Source organism: Neolamprologus brichardi, chromosome 18, assembly GCF_056152115.1.
Source record: "Neolamprologus brichardi isolate AB-2024 chromosome 18, ASM5615211v1, whole genome shotgun sequence".
In the NCBI taxonomy this organism is placed as follows: domain Eukaryota; kingdom Metazoa; phylum Chordata; class Actinopteri; order Cichliformes; family Cichlidae; genus Neolamprologus; species Neolamprologus brichardi.
Genome location: NC_142121.1, coordinates 2,443,417 through 2,461,866, shown reverse-complemented (window position 1 = coordinate 2,461,866; position 18,450 = coordinate 2,443,417). Strand labels below are relative to the sequence as shown.

Genomic DNA, 18,450 nt, shown 5'->3' with positions numbered 1-18,450 from the left:
CGCGCGGCGCTCCGTTAACTATAAAAGGAGTGATTTCCTCAGGAGGAACTGAGCGAGCAGCCAATCAGCGAGCCGTGACGGCAGCAACTGCAGCTGCAACCTCACGGTCGACCGACGGAGGCAACCCGAGCTCCGGTGCAACTAAAACACAAAAGCAGAGCCTCGAGGCACGAGTCTGCGCACTGCTGCAGCCTCACAAACACCAGGCATCACCAGAAAGTAGCTCCACAGGTTTTATATCACAACCATCGTCACGGAGACGTCACAGCAGAGTTACAACAACTCCAGGCTGTCAGAAGAAATCATAAAAACATCGTTTCCGTCCGTCAGCCGCGTGTTTGTGTCTCTGCTGCGCGCACGAAACAGTCCGCATCCATCACTCCACAAAACTTATAAAACACACAGTAACTACAGACTCGTTTATGGCATCACGTGTTTTAATCTCTGTGCTAAAAAAATCACAGACATTTCGACTGACTGTTCGGTGTGTTTGAATCTTTAAGGTTCATAGCCTGACCACGCATCCACCAATCAGAGCATAAACAGAGATGAAACGTAAGAAAGAACAAGTTACAGAAAGTCTAAAGAAACTATATAAACTGTAAGTTCACAGCGTGGAGGTCTTGGTTGGTGGTGTCTGCGTGGCCTGTTCCCCTCCCACACTGCAGAGACGTGCTTGTTAGCTCAGCTGGTGAGTCTAAGCTGGACGTAGGTGACGGCGCGCTGTGCAGGGTGTAGCTGCCTTCTGCCTGTGACAGCTGAGATGGACTGATGGATGCTACATGTACAAAAAGCTCCACAAGAATCTAAGTTCATCTTTAAATAGCACAACAAGGCACCGTGGACGGTGTGGTGAAGCAGAGTGACAGCATCCACCCAGGCCCTCGAGCCCACCGCTGATAATCATAATATTCCATAAACTATATTTGAAAATGATTCACTTGGTATGTTTTTGTTTATGTTTTTTATGTTTTTGCAAATCAAAAATTTGCATTTTTAATCATTTTCAACTGTAACGTCCATTTCTTTTCTTAACCACGATTCCAGTTGAGGGTCACGATTAGCTGGAGCCTGATAGGCTGACAGCTGGGTAACACCTAGATGCTCATTTTCACCCAAATATCATATCACATGCTGTGTCACATGATCCACTTTAAATTACTCTTTTGCTTTGTGTCTCATTTAGTTTTTTCCTAATTTAAACCTCATCCTCCTCTCAGTCATCTGTAGCGCTCCTTAGCCTCTGCAGGACTTTACACTCATTCTCCTTAAACAGCAGACATTTTGCACTGTAATGCACAACAGTGACCACGGCTGGCGGGCGATAAAGTGTCAGCACATGTCTTTTCTTTCAGTTTCACACAGCGACACAGAAATGTTCACACTTGTTGCTGTTTTAAAGTTTGGGGTGAGCTGGCGGACCCAGACTGAGAGGCAGAGGAGGAAGTCGCAAGCAAGAGGTGGCAGACAAGGAGGAAGAAGAGGAGCAGGATGAAGAAAAACACTCTGTTAAAAACATGTTCTTGTTGATTAATGAGACTGAGAGAAGTAGGGCAAAGAGTTCAACCCACTCAGATCCTCTGTGGTCACGATAACGAAGAAGAAAAATAGCTCCTGAAAAACAGAAAAAGCCGGAAGACTCAAGAGTGTCGATTCAATTCTGTTCAGTTTAATTCAGCTTGATTGAATTTTATTTGTGTAACACCAAATCACAGCAGCAATTGCTTCAATGCACTTTATATTGTAAGTTAAGACCTTATAATAATAGAGAACAAGCCCCAGAGATCACATGACATCATATGAGCAAGAGTTTGGCAACAGTGGGAAGGAAAAAACCCTTTTAAAAGGAAGTAATCCCCAGCACAACAAGGCTCAGGGAGGTGCGGTCATCATGACAGACATTATTCAGTACTTTGTATGTGAGGAGCAGGATTTTAAATTCTGGATTTAACAGGAAGCCAAAACAGGAGAAATATGCTCTCTCTTTCTAGTCCCTGTCAGTACTCTTGCTGCAGCATTTTGGATTAGCTGAAGGCTTTTCAGTGAGTTTTTAGGACTTCCTGATAATAATGAATTACAGTCGTCCAGCCTGGAAGTAATAAATGCATGAACTAGTTTTTCAGCGTCACTATGAGACAGGATATTTCTAATTTTAGAGATGTTGCGCAAATGGAAGAAAGCAGTCTTACATATTTGTTTAATATGTGCGTTGAAGGACATATCCTGGTCAAAAATGACTCCAAGGTTCCTCACAGTGTTACTGGAGGCCAAGGTAATGCCATCCAGAGTAAGAATCTGCTTAGATACCATATTTCTAAGCTTTTCAGGGCCGAGTACAATAACCTCAGTTTTATCTGAGTTAAGAAGCAGAAAGTTAGTGGCCATCCAGGTCTTTATGTCTTTAAGACATTCCTGCAGTTTAACTAATTGGTGTGTGTTATCTGGCTTCATGGACAGATAGAGCTGGGTGTCATCTGCATAGCAGTGTAAATGTATGCTATGTCTTCTAATGATGCTGCCTAGGGGAAGCATGTATAATGTAAACAGAATTGGTCCTAGCACTGAACCCTGTGGAACTCCATAATTAACCTCAGTGTGTGAAGAGGACTCTCCATTTACATGCACAAACTGGAGTCTATTAGATAGATATGATACAAACCACTGCAGCACAGTACCTGTAATACCTACAGCATGTTCTCAGTCTGTTCTCTGCTGAGTGAGTCTTCTCAGCAGTGACCCTCAGAGGCTGAAAAATAAAACACCAACACCAGCTGCTCCAACAGGGACTCCCATGTTCAAATTTTACAGCAGAAATAAGCATGTTTACAGCCGGATTTTCTTTGGTCTTTATCGATCATCTTCTCCTTCATAACATCTACACAAGTGTCATAATTTTTATAACACAACTGTTTAAATTGCATTAAGGCTTAAAGTTTGTGTTTTTATGGATGTGTCTGTTTCCTTTTTATGATCTGAATTCTTTGCTTGATTTTAGTTGTTTGAGATTTGAGCTTGTGTTCAAAGTCTGAAGAGAGCAGGTGTGAGCTTACTCCTCACGTTTCAAATAAAAAGCTACGTTTTTCTGTTTCTAAACATTTAAGAGTTTCAGATTCTACTTTTATTTTCTCCCAATTTTAATTGTTTAATGATTTTTCTAAATATGTCCAGTTTATTTATCCTTTATACGTCGCTTCATTAGCTTGATTTGCGAAGTCATAGCCTTTAAGTTTCATTTTTGGAAGGAAGTAAAAAATACAGATGCAGGGCCGAGATAAGAAGAGTCAGTAGTGCTATTTTTATTGATGTGTGTTGACTCGTAGTGATAACAGTGTAATAGAATAAAGTTTAAACATGACAGTGTAATATATTAGTGAAGGTTACATTTTTAGTGTCAGCCTTTATTTTCTGATTGCTTATTAAATACTTTTATATGATTGTTATTAATCATTATTCTGACTAGTATTGGTTTAAAATGTGGAACTAACTTTTTCTCATCCTTTAGAGGAAGATGAGTAAACTTGTCCAGTTTGTGAGCAGCAGGATTTTGATGTTAATTCCTTGAACTCTGTCGCAAAATTTCTTCTTGAAAGCTCAACGGAAACATTTCAGTGGCTGACTTCACTGTGTTCAAACCACGGAAACAAAGACTTGAGTGAACTTCAGTGTGAAAATAACCGTTTTATGTGCAGCAGGTGCTCCTGCGGTTTGAGGAGCTGCCGACACCCCGGAGCTCTGCTGCCCTCTGTCGCCCCCTGCTGCTCAGGACCGGCATCGCTGCATCACTGAGATCATACACTGTACTCTCTTTACCTCTTATAACTTTGTACTTTATAGCTCAGAATCATTTAGATCATGTAGATTATGGCAAAAATGAAAAGCGAATCCTTAATTTCCATCCTCAGAACTTTGGGTGGGTTTAAAACATTTTATTATATTTAAATATATATACATAGAGACTATGCCCCAATACTCTTAAAAACTACATTTCCCAAGTTACCCCACAATCCCGGAAACGCGTCATCACTTGCGACCTTGTCTTCTTCACTTGGTTTTCTAACAGGCGGAGAGGACGAGCATGGCGAATAAAGATCCCGGGGTGAGTGTTTCTAAGTCTCCAGTTTAAACTCGGCTTTAAAGGAAAGTTTGGCGCGTTTTCTGCCTTCAGCTCAGGTTCAACCGCTCCGGGTTTCCCGCGCTTTGCACGCACCTGGGTGACATTTTAAAAGCTTTTAGGTCTGACACGTGAGTCTGATGTAAGCAGGTTTACACTCGAAATCACGTCAGCCAGGTTCCCTCCAGCCTGAAGTCACTAATGAGGCACAGGTGGGGGCCGTGAGAGCCGCTCGATGCCGGTTAGCTAGCTTTACACTCAGGTAGAGAGTGGGAGTGGAACATGACGCCGGGGTCCCTTTAAAACTCTCTCGATTATGAAATAATTGCGTTTTTAACACATGTATACGCATTAGAAGTAAATTCACTGAAAATATTGCAAGTTTCTAGAAGCCGTCACTTAATTCTGCGTATGCGTCACACACTCAGGTGCATCAGGCGTGCAGGCAGGTGAGTCTGCAGTCCCTGACGTTACACAGGCTAATTAACCCGCAGCTAGCACATCAAACCAAAGAAGCTGATTCTCTTTAAATCGAGTTATGTTTTGTGCTTTTTGCATGAGCCGAGTTTAAACTTAGTCCTTAAAGTTAAGACAGATGATCAGACGTGTCCAGCCTTGTGTTATTAGCATCGTTGTTGCTTTTTTTTAAAAAACAGTTTATTTTTAGAGAGAATCTGAGTGTCCTCTAACTATGTATCTGTGGCGGGTACATGCAGGCCTTGTAGATATAAAGGGAGGGGGGGTTGTCCACTCAGAGTCAAGGTCACTGAGTTTTGACCATGAGTGTCCTGCGTGAGCGAGCACGGGGGAGATTTACTGAAATCCTTGTTTCAGGGTTTTCTGCAGCAGCTGCGGCAGATCGCAGGCAGGATGTCTTCAGGACCTCGGGGCGCAGGACTCGGCTTGAAGCTGCTGATTGGTGCTGGAGCTCTGGCGTACACAGTGAAGGAAGCCACATACACAGGTAACCCTCAGTCACTGTGAAAGCATGGATATGCAGCACAGCCGGGGCTCTGATCCCTGACACTCCCACTCTCCTGGAGTAATCTGTCATATTTAGTGTGACAGAGTTCTTTATAGACCTTTTATCAAAGCGTGTTTGTGGTACAGGCTCGGAGCAGCTGCTCTGCAAGTTTCCAGCTTTGATTAAGGAAAAGTGGAGTTGGGCTGCAGTTGTTACCCAGCCAGACGCAGACGGAGGATGATTCTGCGTCTAAAGGTGGTCGGCTCAGGCTTGTGAAACAAGAAGTGATTAAATATAAAGTATTTACTCACTAAATGGTTTTTAGCAGGCAGCCAAGTCTGCTCCGCCTGCAAGCACTGGTGCTAATGGCCTGTTTTTTATTATATGAAAAACTTTTAATGTTTAAAACTCAGCAGGATGGAAATGGGCCTTTCCTGTATCTCTGTGAAACCTTCAGGCTCATGGTGGAAAAACAGAAAATCCACAGCTTTGTGCTCGTGTTTGTATTAATTTTCATCTTGGTCTCTTGTCTCACGAACTACAACCTAAAACATCTTTACTGTTTAATTAAAGTCTTTCATGTTCAGATCCATGTTTTATATTTTTATTAGAGCAGCTTAGCTTGAGTCCCAGTTCGCAGGCCTCGACGCCCCTCAGCTGTCTGAAAGAAGCTGTTTTACCTTCACTTAAAGCCAACTTCTGTGCGTGAGCTGACCACGTTTACAGTAAGGTCTCTCTATGACATCATCAAGGTCTAAAAGCAGGAAAAAACTGTGTGAAACTGAGTATTTAGAGCAGTCTGAGCTTTTGACTCTCTGGGCTATGCGATATGACCAAAACCTCATATCCTGATATAAAACATCTATCGTCCTGACAACGATATAAATCACAAAAATGTAACATTTTCTGTAAATTCTGTGAATCTTGACTTGTGTGAAGTTTTTCCAGCTGCGCGTCGTGTAGCTGGAGTCGAGTGTTTTAACCGATGCATGAAACCTTTTTAGACATAAGTTGTAACGGCGCCGTTTTCTTTCAAAGTTTGAGTCTAAGGTTTATTTTTTAGCACCTGATGGCTCTTTGTTGCTTCTCCTCTGTAAATACTCTGCATCTTTCACGTGATTCAGTTTATTTTGAAAAGTCTCAACAGGATCTTGTTGTGAAAGGTTTACATGGAAAACAAACAAGCGGACAGCGGAGCCATGTGATGGTGTTACCGTCGTCGTTGCTAATGACAACGCATAAAAACAGGCGCTTGTCTGTCTGTAGTGTGGTTATATTAAATATAAGAGAAAGAGATAATATAGAAATGAATATAGCCACTGCAGTGACGTAGTTTATTTTACGACACCACGAAACAAAAGATGGCATGATAGGAAACGATAGACGTTTTTATATTGTCATCCGATATTTATCGTTATATCGCCCAGCCCTACTCTCAGGTAGGGCTGGGCGATATGGCCTAAAATTCATATCGCGATATAATTTGAAGCATGTGCGGTAACGATATATATCACGATATATTCTTTTCTTCTGTATAACGTATTTTCCACACTAAAAGAACTTAAAATCCTTTAATTTTCTCAAAAATCGAGAGTGTGCCTTATGTATGAATTCTGGTTGTGCTTACTGACCTCGAACCGATTTGGGCAGAAATCTGTTAAAAATGTTTTAGTACAACTTTGGTAAGCTGCACTGCTTGATGGATTGTCAGAGCATTACGGCTGCCGTAGTGAGGAGCTGCGCGGAGTAATCTGGGTCCTAAACTCCGTCAGCTTCAGGTCCCAAAGTCAAACGAACACTGATCGTTTTATTAAAGATGAAAGAATTTAGACCGTTTTTAATTCTCAGTGTTGCTGCTTTACCAGGTGTAACAATTAAGTTTTACATCCACGAAAACAGAATTTTGCCAACTTTAACGGAGTTAGAACTTAGCAGGAAGTTAGCTCGCTAGTTTCCACCTAAACATGACATACCATGTTCTGACTGAGAGATTTTTGAAACTAATTCAAGCGTACAGCTCTGCTGTCACTTCCAACATAAATGAAGACAGAAAACTAAACAGCAGTGACGTTTGCAGGGTTACTGAAGTTGGACTATCTGGTATATAATGTTGTGCTACGTGATTGCTAGCAACACAGCTATGTTAGCATAACATTAGCACAGTGAAGCTGGAGGGTGAACGCCAACTTTTTTTCCACTCGATAAAAGTTAACGTGAGGGATTCTGGTGGTCAGGGACAAATGCAATCACATAGCAGTTTTTGGCTTTCCCCATATTTCAAAAGTGCTTCATCTCTTTGCTATGACTGTCGCCCGCCATAATTTGCAGATGATAATGGCTGTAGCCGCTGCGATGCTTTCGACCAAAACAGGCGCAGCTTGATGACATCATCAACATGCGCTATCGCGATAGAGCGATATAGTCAAAATCTCTATCGTTGGCCAAATTTATATCGTATATCGTTTCTATCGCCCACCCCTACTCTCAGGTGTTACTGACCACATGTTAAACTTTGGTCACGTGAACGTCCACCTCTGGACCAGGTGAAGGTGTCAGAAGTTTGTTTGTAACAGGCTGAAGTGTCAGCAGCGATGTTGTGATGTTCACACAGCAGAGAGCAGGTCTGTGTTTGTGGTTTATGTTCCTGAGTGGGAGCTTCAGGCTCCGTCAGCTCAGTAGAAACTGAAGAGCAGCTCAGGTTTCAGTCTGAGGTTGGTCTCCTGTGTGCAGTGGAAGGAGGTCAGAGGGCGATCATCTTCAACCGGATCGGAGGGATGCAGATGGACACGGTGCTCGCCGAGGGACTCCACTTCAGGTACGAGTCCACACCCACACTGTTACCATAGCAACTAGCTCATACTGACTGACAGATGACTGATGCTGGTGTTGGCTCATATTAATGGGCGTGGCTGTTTGGAGGTGTGGGCGGGACTGTAAAACAGTCAAAGTGTTTTAATTCTCCGTTTGCTCTTCATCAGCGCCTCCTCGATACATCTCCGGCTCTCTAATCTCATTTTCTATTAAATTTTCTCTAAATTTGACCTTTTCTTTGTTGATTTATGAAAATAGTTTTTTTCCTTTTTGAGTTTAACTGATCAGTGTTGGTTAAGCAGCAGGTTTTTCAGGGCCAAACAGTCCTCCGACTTTCTTCCTTTCCATGAAACTGCACTAAAAGAAGTCCTGCAGAGTAGATGGACATGAAGCCGCCAACACCTCTGAGGATCCCAGCATTAGTTTAATAAAAACGATTTACAGATGCAGAAAAACCAGATCAGCAAACTAACTGATGTGATTGTGTGTCTGTCTTCAGGATGCCCTGGTTTCAGTATCCCATCATCTATGACATCAGAGCCAGACCCAGAAAGATCTCCTCTCTCACTGGAAGCAAAGGTCAGACGCCTCCGTCATATAACTGAAGACGTCTGTGGACGTGTTTGCTTTTAGAGGAAAACAAGTTTTCAGTCCTGCAGCCTCGAGGACGCATCAGGTTTTTCCTCCAAGTCTCAGATTAAGCTTTTAATCATTAAGTGTCAGTAAAGCTGCTTCTCAGCGTTGTTGGAAACTCCACAGGTTTTAATGTTTACAGACACTTCACTGTGTTTTCATATAACAGCTGGTTGGTTTCAGATAATCAATGAAACAGATCAATATAATGTTCAGTCAACAGTTTGGAGACTTTTGGAATAAGCCTATAAACTATAAGAATAAATCCACAGATGGCCACACCACGTTACTGTGACCATCTGTGGATTATTTCACATAAAAACAAAGCTGGTTTAACTCTGACCAATCAGAGGTGTGAATGGAGCCGGTGCAGAATCATGAATGAGCTTCAAACAAGTGTGAAGCTCACAGACCAGCAGAGGTACGGTTGGTTAGTCAGCAGCTGTCACAGATGTTCAGGTTCTGACTGGTTCTGTTTCAGACCTGCAGATGGTCAACGTCTCCCTGCGAGTTCTGTCCCGGCCGCTGGCGTCCAACCTGCCCGTCCTCTACCAGCACCTGGGACAGGACTACGACGAGCGCGTGCTGCCCTCCATCGTCAACGAGGTGCTGAAGAGCGTGGTGGCCAAGTTCAACGCATCGCAGCTCATCACGCAGAGAGCGCAGGTACAAACGCCACCAGAGCGGCGCGCTTAGTTTGAATCTGTTTAACCTTTAAGACCATAGAACCAAGTCAGAGTTGTCTTTATATGTTTACATGCTGTGGAGCCATTTTTGGGAACATTTCAAGTTGCTATACATCAATACAACCATTACAGCCTAGATTTTAATAATATGTCTGCATTAAGTGCATAGTAATTACATAAATTGCAAAAAAGTGCAATAAACTACAAAAAAATATAAAATTGTTTTTGTTTTTTTAACATATATTTCTAGTTAGAGAAATTTAAGAGGTTTATTCCTCAAAACTGTAAATACAAAAAAGTTGCACGAAATAATTTCCCACCACAGGAAATTTATTTTGAGTGTCTTCATAGTTTTATTTTTGAAATACACCAATTTTTATATACTGCAGGAAAAACGAAAATAAATATTATAATGCAAATTTGCAAAAAAGCAGCATATGCATCAAAATAAACTATTTCCAGCAGTGCAATATGAGTCCTAAGCATCCCAGAAACCACACAGAAAGTCATAAAGTCAAACATAACTTTTAAAAACACCAGTATAGGCTCATGAGGCCCTGATGGTAAAAAACTACATTTTCCGCGAAAATGATGTCACTTCCGGTTTCGGGCAGGTCATGGAGGACATGCGATAGTTCACGCTGATGGACGTAGGAAGTGTTACAAACAGCTGATCGGATCAGCAAAGTGTGTTTCTGGAATATTATGTTTTTGTTGCTGCAAGTGCTTTTTATGCAGTTTTTGCAAAGCTATATGTGGAAGGAAACTGTGACCGAGGACAAGCTGATGGCATAAGATGTAAGTACAACTCCTCCGGTTTCATATGCAAAAAAAATTATTGCGCTAGCTCACGTGGTTGCAGATCTACCGGGATTTAAAAGTAGTTACCAAAACGGAGCGTGCTGCTCTGACCGGCTTTAAAGGGTTAAAGGGTGATGGTGATGTGGGGTCAAACACACAGACCTGAGGAGGGTCTCAATCCAAAAAACAAAACAATTATATTATGGAAGCTGTTACATCACATTAGTTCTCTTCGGGTCGCCTGTGCCTCTTCGTCTGATAACCCAAAGCTGGGCTGTTGTTGTTCCAGAGCTCCTCAGACCTCCGAGGTGAGGAACCCCGAATGTTCCCCGATCAGATACCTGAAGCAGCTCAGCTCGCGGAGGTGCAGCTTCACTCTGAGCTCCCTCTGGGTGTAAGCTCCTTAGAGTGTCTGAGAGCTCAGCTCAGGCGCCCTGTGCAGGAAGCTTATTTTGGCTGTTTGTGTCTGCGACCTCGGCTGTTCAGCTGGGGTCATGACCTCAGGGGAGGCTTGGATCCTGGTGCCACTGGTAACCTGAAAGCTTCACTGTCTGCTTCAGGCTCTGTGCACCATTACGCTCTGGTGCTACACTGTGACACTGACCATGAGCAACACTGTGGGAATGACTCACCCTATCCACAGCTGTAGAGTGTTCCTGCAGCTCGACATAAATTGAATATTTCTTCAATTTATGTCGAGCTGAGTTCTTGGTGATCACTTTTTTTGATCGGACACTGAGGTCCTCCTCTCTGACTCTCTCCTGCAGGTTTCCATGCTGATCCGCAGGGAGCTGTTTGAGCGGGCCAAAGACTTCAACATCATCCTGGACGACGTGGCCATCACCGAGCTCAGCTTCAGCCGCGAGTACACGGCCGCCGTGGAGGCCAAACAAGTCGGTGAGTGAAGAGTCGCTCGGCCTTTGTCCTGCAGCCACATCGGGCTGAATGTCTGACCCCGAGGACTCGATTACTGCGTCACCTGACGGCTGGTTTCTCATCAGCGTGTGGAGAAAATCATGAGACTCACTGTGACCTAAAGCTAAATATTTACATTACCCAGATTACACCAGAGTGACGAGCTGATAAAAACAGTCACATTGACCTGCTGGGTGAACGATTGTTGTTTGTTCCTCTTCAGCCCAGCAGGAGGCGCAGCGAGCTCAGTTTTACGTGGAGAAGGCCAAACAGGACCAGAGGCAGAAGATCATCCAGGCCGAAGGAGAAGCTCAGGCCGCCAAGATGGTGAGCTCAGCTTTGGAGGGAGATGTCTTTAAGATGAATCACTTTTAGATTAAAAAACAAATGAAATCCACAGAGTCAAAGTTACAAAACACCCGTGAGTGTGCCACAGCAGCCGCTCCAAACCTCCGTCTGAAACCTGAAACTCTGAGAATCAGACAAATGTTTGGTTCGTTAAAACATTCAGACCTGAAAAACCTTTCAGATAAAATTATTGAGCCTCATGCTGTCGTTATAATTACTGGATGAGAATAAATAAGTTTCTAGCAGAGAGGAGCTGCAGGAGTCAGTTTTTCAAGAAGCTCGTTCATTAAACGTCAGCAGACGTGTTCGTGGAGGAGGCCTCTGGTTCAACAAAACCTCAAACCCAAGTCAGAGATTACAGCGTCTCCCTGACCAATCAGCACCTCTGAGCTCACAAGTTCACGTTAATCACTCGTTTGTAGCTTTATCACAGAGAAACTTAGTAAAGGTAACGTCTGTCACTTCACTGAGAGCAGCATAAAACACATCAGGGACTGAGCATGCTCACTGTAACCTCATTTATGACAACACATCACACTTATTAGCTCATCAGGTAATGTGGCTCCTCCCGCCCGGGCTGTGGGTCGGGCAGCGTCACCCACACGCTCGTGTTTCCTCGTATCAGCCTCTGTTCTTCAGAGACGTGAATCTTTGTGCTGGTGCTGCTTTCAGCTGCTTCTTATCCCAGTGAGGTCCCCACAGTGGGCAGCTCCTCCACAGTTTTGCCTTCCTGACACAGTGGGATGCGTCTCCTCCTGGGATCAAACCAGATCAGACGTGAGGAAGCAGAAACTGAGTCCATGTAAAGCTTCAGACGACCTCTGAGCAGCAGTCTGGATGGCAGTGTGAGAGCAGCTGTTTCCAGCTGTTGCTTTTGTTAAACATCTGCAGTCATTCAGCGCTTTCGAGGATTTTTACGAGTTAGTATCCAAGAACAAAGCGAGCGTGCTTCAGTTAAACAGTGTTGTTGCTGCTGCTCTGTGAACCCGCTCACCTCAGCCTGTGAGAACCAGAAACGCCTCAAACACTTCATCCAAAAATGTGCTAATTATTTTCTCTGCATGTCAACGTGCGTGCGAAGCCGAGCGGCGCCACGCCCGCAGCTTCGATCCCGCTCGTCGTTAGTTTGAGCGCTGGGAGTGGCTCGCTCGGCCCGCTGCTCGCTCTCCTGCAGGTGCGCAGCGCTCACTAACAGCCTGTTTGTGTCTGCTGCAGCTGGGCGAGGCCGTGACCAAGAATCCAGGTTACCTGAAACTCAGGAAGATCCGGGCGGCGCAGAACATCGCCAAGACGGTAGGAAGCACCACACGATGTTCGTCTGTTTGACACGAACCCCACAAATAAAAACACACAGTTCTCCTCTGCGTACTGCCCCTTTAAAAACGCACAAATAAGCACAAATCCAGACTCACTGAAGCAGGCGAGAGGAGCACGAATGCAAACAAGGCGCCTTTTGTTTGAGTCGAACGAAACCTCAGCAGAGCCGAGAGTCGCACGCCGCCGATGAACTCGTCACATCACGATTCTCTTTAAACCAACAGGTTTAAATTAAACTCAGTTTCCTCAGTCGGACCCTCCTGTGACTCCTCGTGGTCGATAATGAACAAATAAAGAAAGACGGCTGATGGAAATGTTTGATGCACGATGCTGCTGTGCTGGCGTGGAAACATAAGTTTCTCGAGAACGAGGTGACGTAGGATTTTTGAAATTCACACAAGGTGGAGCTGACATCAAGGTCAAAGGTCAAGTCAAACCTTGTGTGTGTCTCCTAGACCAGCGGTCCCCAACCCCCGGGCCTCGGACCGGTACCGGTCCGTGAGTCGTTTGGTACCGGGCTGCGAGAGTTGAGGCTCAGGTGTGAAATGTATAGTTTTCAGGGTTTTTATCGGTTTTTGTTATTTTGTTATCGTTTTTATCGTTTACTCGGTTTTCCTGGGTCTTTTCACGTGTGTTATGAATAAATCTTCTTTTTTTCGGTACCGGTACTAGTTTTATTTTATTGTATTTATCCGCGACACCTTAAAGGCCGGTCCATGAAAATATTGTCGGGCATAAACCGGTCCGTGGTGTAAAAAAGGTTGTTGACCGCTGGTCTAGGAGACTGCAGGGTCGCTGACAATAGGATGATTAAAGTGATTGTTTCAAGACGTTTCCTGTGACACTCGAGCATCACTTCTACTGTGGACACCACAGAAGAAGAGCTGGCCTCCTTTAAAGGGTGGATCGCACACCTGTTCTGTCCTTCTTGTTCTCGGTTGTTTGTTTTGTGACTCTTTTGTGTGTTCGGTCCTTTCAGGGTCACTTTGTGCTCGTCGTTCAGTCTCTAATAGTTTGAAACGCTCAGCAGTCATTGGTTGTCAGTTGTGCAGCTCTTCGTGCTCGGCGAGCCGCCTCTGTCAGAGAGAAATCCTGACCGTGTCGGCGCTCCGGAGAACTCGCTGAAGCTAAAGTAGAAGCAGAGCGCTGCTTTAGTGTAGCTGTTGTTGCATCAGCAGCAGCAGCGCCGGCTCACCTGTTGTGCTACAAACACCTGCAGAGCCCCGCCTCTAACCTGCCCCTCCTCCTCCTCTGTGTGGGAGATGAAAAGACACATTTGAGGTTGAGAACAGCTGTTTGATGGGAGGTTTCACACTCGTCAGTTTGGCTTTGGCTGAAACTAAAAACTCAAACGTGGACCAGATGATCCTGATGTTTCGTTTCCTTCAGAGTAAACGTCACACGAGTTCCTGCAGCAGCGTGGTCTCACTGTTACTGTTACTCGGAGCAGCGTGGGGTCCTCCTGGTTAAGAATCGCTCTTTGTACAGTAACTACCAGCAGCTGAGCAGTGATGCAGCTGCGTGAACAAGAACAGTCAAAGATATTTGTTCTATATTCATTCATCACCGAACGTTTGGTTTGAGTTCGACAGTGTTGAGCTGCCATGTGTGATCCAGACCACCAGGTGGCGCCAAGAGAGCAGGGATGTAACAGAAAGCAGGACTGAAACAAAAGGCTCAGACTGTAAACTGTCTTTTTTGTCCTCAGCTCTGACCTTTGACCTGCACTCACGCATCGGCCCACAGCAGGAAATGTCGAGCATTAATTCTGGATTTAAATTAAATGTTTGAACGTTTTAAAAGAACGCAGATCAGGTGGGAGAGGCCGAAACGATGCTGAGCAGCAACAGAAGAGAGAAACGTGGCTTCATCGAGGCTTTAAAGTCGACTTTGCATCAAACGGTGAAAACGTCGGGAAAGACAAACCCTCGTGAAGCAGAGTGATGCGCTCGCCTCTTCACTCACACAAAATACAGTCAAATCGCTGATGAAGCAAACGTGTTAAACAGGTCGCTCAGAGGAATAAAAGTAAAAAGATGTTTCAAAGAGTTTGAGATATAAAATCCTGAAAACCTGACGAGGGAGGTGGAAACACGAGGAAGGAAGCTGTGAGCCGACCTCATCGCGAGCTGTGACTCATGGAAACTGTGCACGGACACGGAGCCGCTCCGCCCCCTGAATTCAGACACAGGTGAACCTCAGCAGCCAATCAGAGCAGAGAGCAGGTTAATGAGGATGATGAAAACACAGATATGTTTGAGTTTTTATTCCGACGTCAGACACAAACGTCTACCCAGCGTCCCGCCTGCACCGGCCTCATCATCAGCTCTCGTCGGTTTTAAATTAAAGACTGTTTCTTAAATTTGCACAAACTCGCTGACGTCTGCTCAGCAGATGCTGCTGCTCGTCTCACAGCGCAGCTAAAAAGGACCCGAACACTGCAGCAGCCACTCGAAACCTTCTTCTTCTGGTGATCTGGTCCTACAAGGTCATTAAGATCAGACGGGGTCTGATTATTTAAGATTCTGTGACGAGGAGGATTTAAAATTCGATGTTGATGTGGGAGAAATCTCTCTGGCTCTGCTCCGTGTCGGCGCGCTCGCCGTCGCTGTGGCGTTTGGAGCTTCATTCAGACCGACAGCCCAAATCTATCAGAGCTAATGTGATGGTGATAATTAGCAGTGACGGAGACGCCGTGCGAGTGTTTGTCTCCACCAGAGTATCGCTGATGACGCTCGTTCATCAGCAGCTCTGAGCACCTTTTCCGTGGCGCCGTGATCGCTCTCGCACGGCAGGAACGTCATCGGGCCCGGGCGTTCGGCTGGCGTCACGCGTCTCCTCCATGGCCGGCGAGCGTGCTCGGCAGCTCTCGCTGTGCTGTGAATCAGCTCAGTGTTGACTCGGACAGTGTTCCCATTGTGCTCGGGCCTGCAGGCTGCCTCCCACCTGTGCTTTCTCTCTGCTCACGCTGTGTTTGACCTGCAGGTGGCGCAGTCCCAAAACAAAGTGTACCTGAACGCCGACAGCCTGGTGCTCAACCTGCAGGACAGCAAAAGCTTCAAGTAAGTTCACCTGTTACTGGACCAATGAGGTCAAAGCTCTCAGTTACTCAGCGCCGTCTGAACACAGACGGTCCGATGAAACATGACACAGTCAGAGACGCCAGCTTCCACTTCACATTTGAAACCTTTAAGTTTAACTTGTAGTCCTGCGTCGAAGCCCCGATGCAGTCGGCGCCGTTTTCTGCGCTCGCATGTTGACCTGAGAGGAGTCGATGCTGGACGAGTCTAAACTCTGGATAAACAACTGCACATGAATATTTACAGCATCAGTAAAGAGCGTCTGACTCGCACTTATATACTTTTTCTTTTGTCTTTAACTTTTGTACTTTATTTAGTTTTAGTGTTTGGTGTCTCAGCTTGTGTTGTTTTAAGGAGTTATGAGTAATTGTGAGGTCAGTGGCAACATTTGAATCTAAATTATTTAAGTTTCACGACGTTCAGCTTTGTGGTTTTTATGTAAACCTGCTAACAGTCTGGCACCAGTGCCCAGCCCCTAGTTACACAGATGGGATCTGACGCCATGTAAGGAAACTTTGGGTGTTAAATCTGCTGCTCAAAGTGTTTAAAGTCCGATTAAAACCCACGAACATGACATTGTTTTTGTTTCGTACACGTTGTGGGGACTGCCGAGGTTTACGGGTCTTTATGAGGTCAATCGGAGGTGTTTTTGGAGTGTACGCCTGCACAGTAACCACGATGTTGGCGTGCTGTCCACGGAGCGTTTGTAACATTTGACTCTTTGTCTTCCTTCCAGTTTGTCGCTCTCGAAGAAGTAAGAAGCTGCTTCTCATCATTCCTTCAGTTCTGCTTCTGCAGAAAGAAAACCCTCCCGTCTTCTCCCCGCCGGCCTCCCACATCAGGTTCATCGGTGATCCGCTTCGTTTCCATGACACCGAGCCTGACTTTCATATCTGATCATGTAACATTTACAGACGTTTTTCTCCTTTTTTGTAGAATCAGGAAAAGCTTTTTATTTGTGAACACTTCCTCTCTGACGCAGCCTTCTGCTTTTCGAACTTCCTCTCATGAACACGTTTCATCAGCTTAATTTATGCGTGACCTGGCGTGCAGCACGGTGCTCAGAGTAACAGTTTGACGTGTCGCTCTGAACTTTTCAAACACTATCAGAACGTTTTTCTGTTACTTTGTCAGAAAACTCAAACAAACAAACTCTGGTCTCCGGCGTTAAAGCCGCCGTTTGCGTCTGACGTGTGATCGTAGATGCAGGCGTGTTGCCGTCGATAGAACGAGTCCACCTGTCCGTGCTGACGCAGTCCGACAGGGAGCAGGTGAGCGCTTCGGCCTCGCGCCGCCTCGCGTGACGACTCAGTCCAGAGGCTTCCTGGACGCCGTCGGCAGGTCAGAGCTGCGGTGAGTCAGCGCTCGCAGCAGCTTTTGTTTTGTAACACTTCAATAAGCGTCTCATTCAACATAAAACCTCAAACCCTGCTGAGTCACCGTCGTTAATGCCCGCCAGTATTTGTCAGCGCCGCCTCTAACACACCGCAGTTTGTTTGTATGAATGGATCCGTCTCCACGTTTGAGCACTTACACGATTTATACTGAATAAATATGAAGTTCTTTGACTTGCTGCAGTCACATGTTTTTATTCACTCTCCTTCTGCTCCACTGGTGGATGTTAAACACAGTCAGGTGACCACAGGCCCAGTGTAACAGGAACACTGCTTATTTTGAACTGTGAAGCACGCAGAGCTAAAACACGCAGCTCTTGATACTCAGCGCAGACGGTCTTATTCAAAGGACTTTGCTCCACTTCGCACAGCGAGCCATGAACGTCTGTAATCTGTAATCTTAGAGAAATTCCTTCAGGTTTTTAAGACCAATGAGAGCAAAGCTGCAGCAACACCGTTGATTTCACAGGTTTGATTAAAGTCCTTGGTCAAGTCAAACATGTTAACTGAACATGAGAAAGTGTGAACGCCTATAAAAGCAAAGGTTTGGGCAGGTTGCAGATGTGGGACGTTGGGCTGTTTGGTAACACGGTGACACAAACATCAGGAGTGGATTTCCCAACGAGTTCACCCCAAGGTCACACCCAAACTGCTACAAACCCAAGACTCACAGGCCTCTGTTAGCATGTCAAAGGTTAAAGTTCATGGAAAAAAAAAAACTGAAAGCACAGCTTAGGTTTGAAAGCTGCATCCGAGCCAACCACAAGACGTCTGGAACGGCGTCCTTCAGACAGACGAGACCAAAGTGGACGATGCACAAACACCTCAGTGAGGGTGTGGCTTGTTTTGCAGTCCCTGAGTGGACAAATGAGATCGTGAGGCTGAAGCTGGGACCACAGCAGGACAATGACCCGAGCACAGCAGCAGATCTCCAACAGCGAGAGAAAAGAAGCTGCTGCTGTAATAGTTCAGAGTTCACCGTGCAGAAACACACACCTGCAAACCTCAATGAGCTGAATCAGAGCGGTAAACATTCATACAGACCCGTCACTGCTGCACAGGTTCATGAGCAGCGTGGAAAACACGACTGTGCATGTTATCATGTCAACATGAAGTCTGAGACAATATGAAGGATATGCAAAGAGACGAACGAGGAACATGAAAGTGAAAATGACCTCATGACGCAGATCGAAGTGTTTCTGCATCAGTCGGCTCGTGAAAACGTGGCACCATCGATTGATACGACATCAAACTGTGATGTGAGAAGTTTGGAGGGGAGCTGAATCGGTTTCAGACCTGCTGACGGCTCAAAGACGACCGAAACGTGCCGCCGGGCTCCAAACGTGATGCTGCTGGGTAAAATCCCATTTTGATAACTGAATTGTGTAAA

The 18,450-nt window shown here is 45.3% G+C and overlaps 1 protein-coding gene across 1 annotated transcript; it reads left to right on the top strand.

The window, feature by feature from the left end:
* The first annotated feature begins 4,011 nt into the window (after positions 1 to 4,011).
* Positions 4,012 to 17,234, top strand: LOC102799200 (prohibitin-2-like). Its single transcript, XM_087831429.1, has 10 exons — positions 4,012 to 4,096; positions 4,946 to 5,075; positions 7,806 to 7,890; positions 8,386 to 8,465; positions 9,001 to 9,185; positions 10,774 to 10,903; positions 11,145 to 11,248; positions 12,485 to 12,562; positions 15,572 to 15,648; positions 16,403 to 17,234. Exons 1-10 carry the CDS (start codon positions 4,076 to 4,078, stop codon positions 16,422 to 16,424), a joined length of 912 nt encoding a protein of 303 aa, XP_087687555.1. The 5' UTR covers positions 4,012 to 4,075; the 3' UTR covers positions 16,425 to 17,234.
* Positions 17,235 to 18,450: the final 1,216 nt, after the last annotated feature.

Bases quoted from the DNA above. Each gene is read 5' to 3' on its own strand.
- LOC102799200 (XM_087831429.1), top strand. From the start codon at position 4,076: ATGGCGAATAAAGATCCCGGG. The intron at 12,563-15,571 runs GTAGGAAGCACC...TTTGACCTGCAG, and splicing joins CGCAGAACATCGCCAAGACG to GTGGCGCAGTCCCAAAACAA. The intron at 15,649-16,402 runs GTAAGTTCACCT...TCTTCCTTCCAG, and splicing joins CAGGACAGCAAAAGCTTCAA to TTTGTCGCTCTCGAAGAAGT.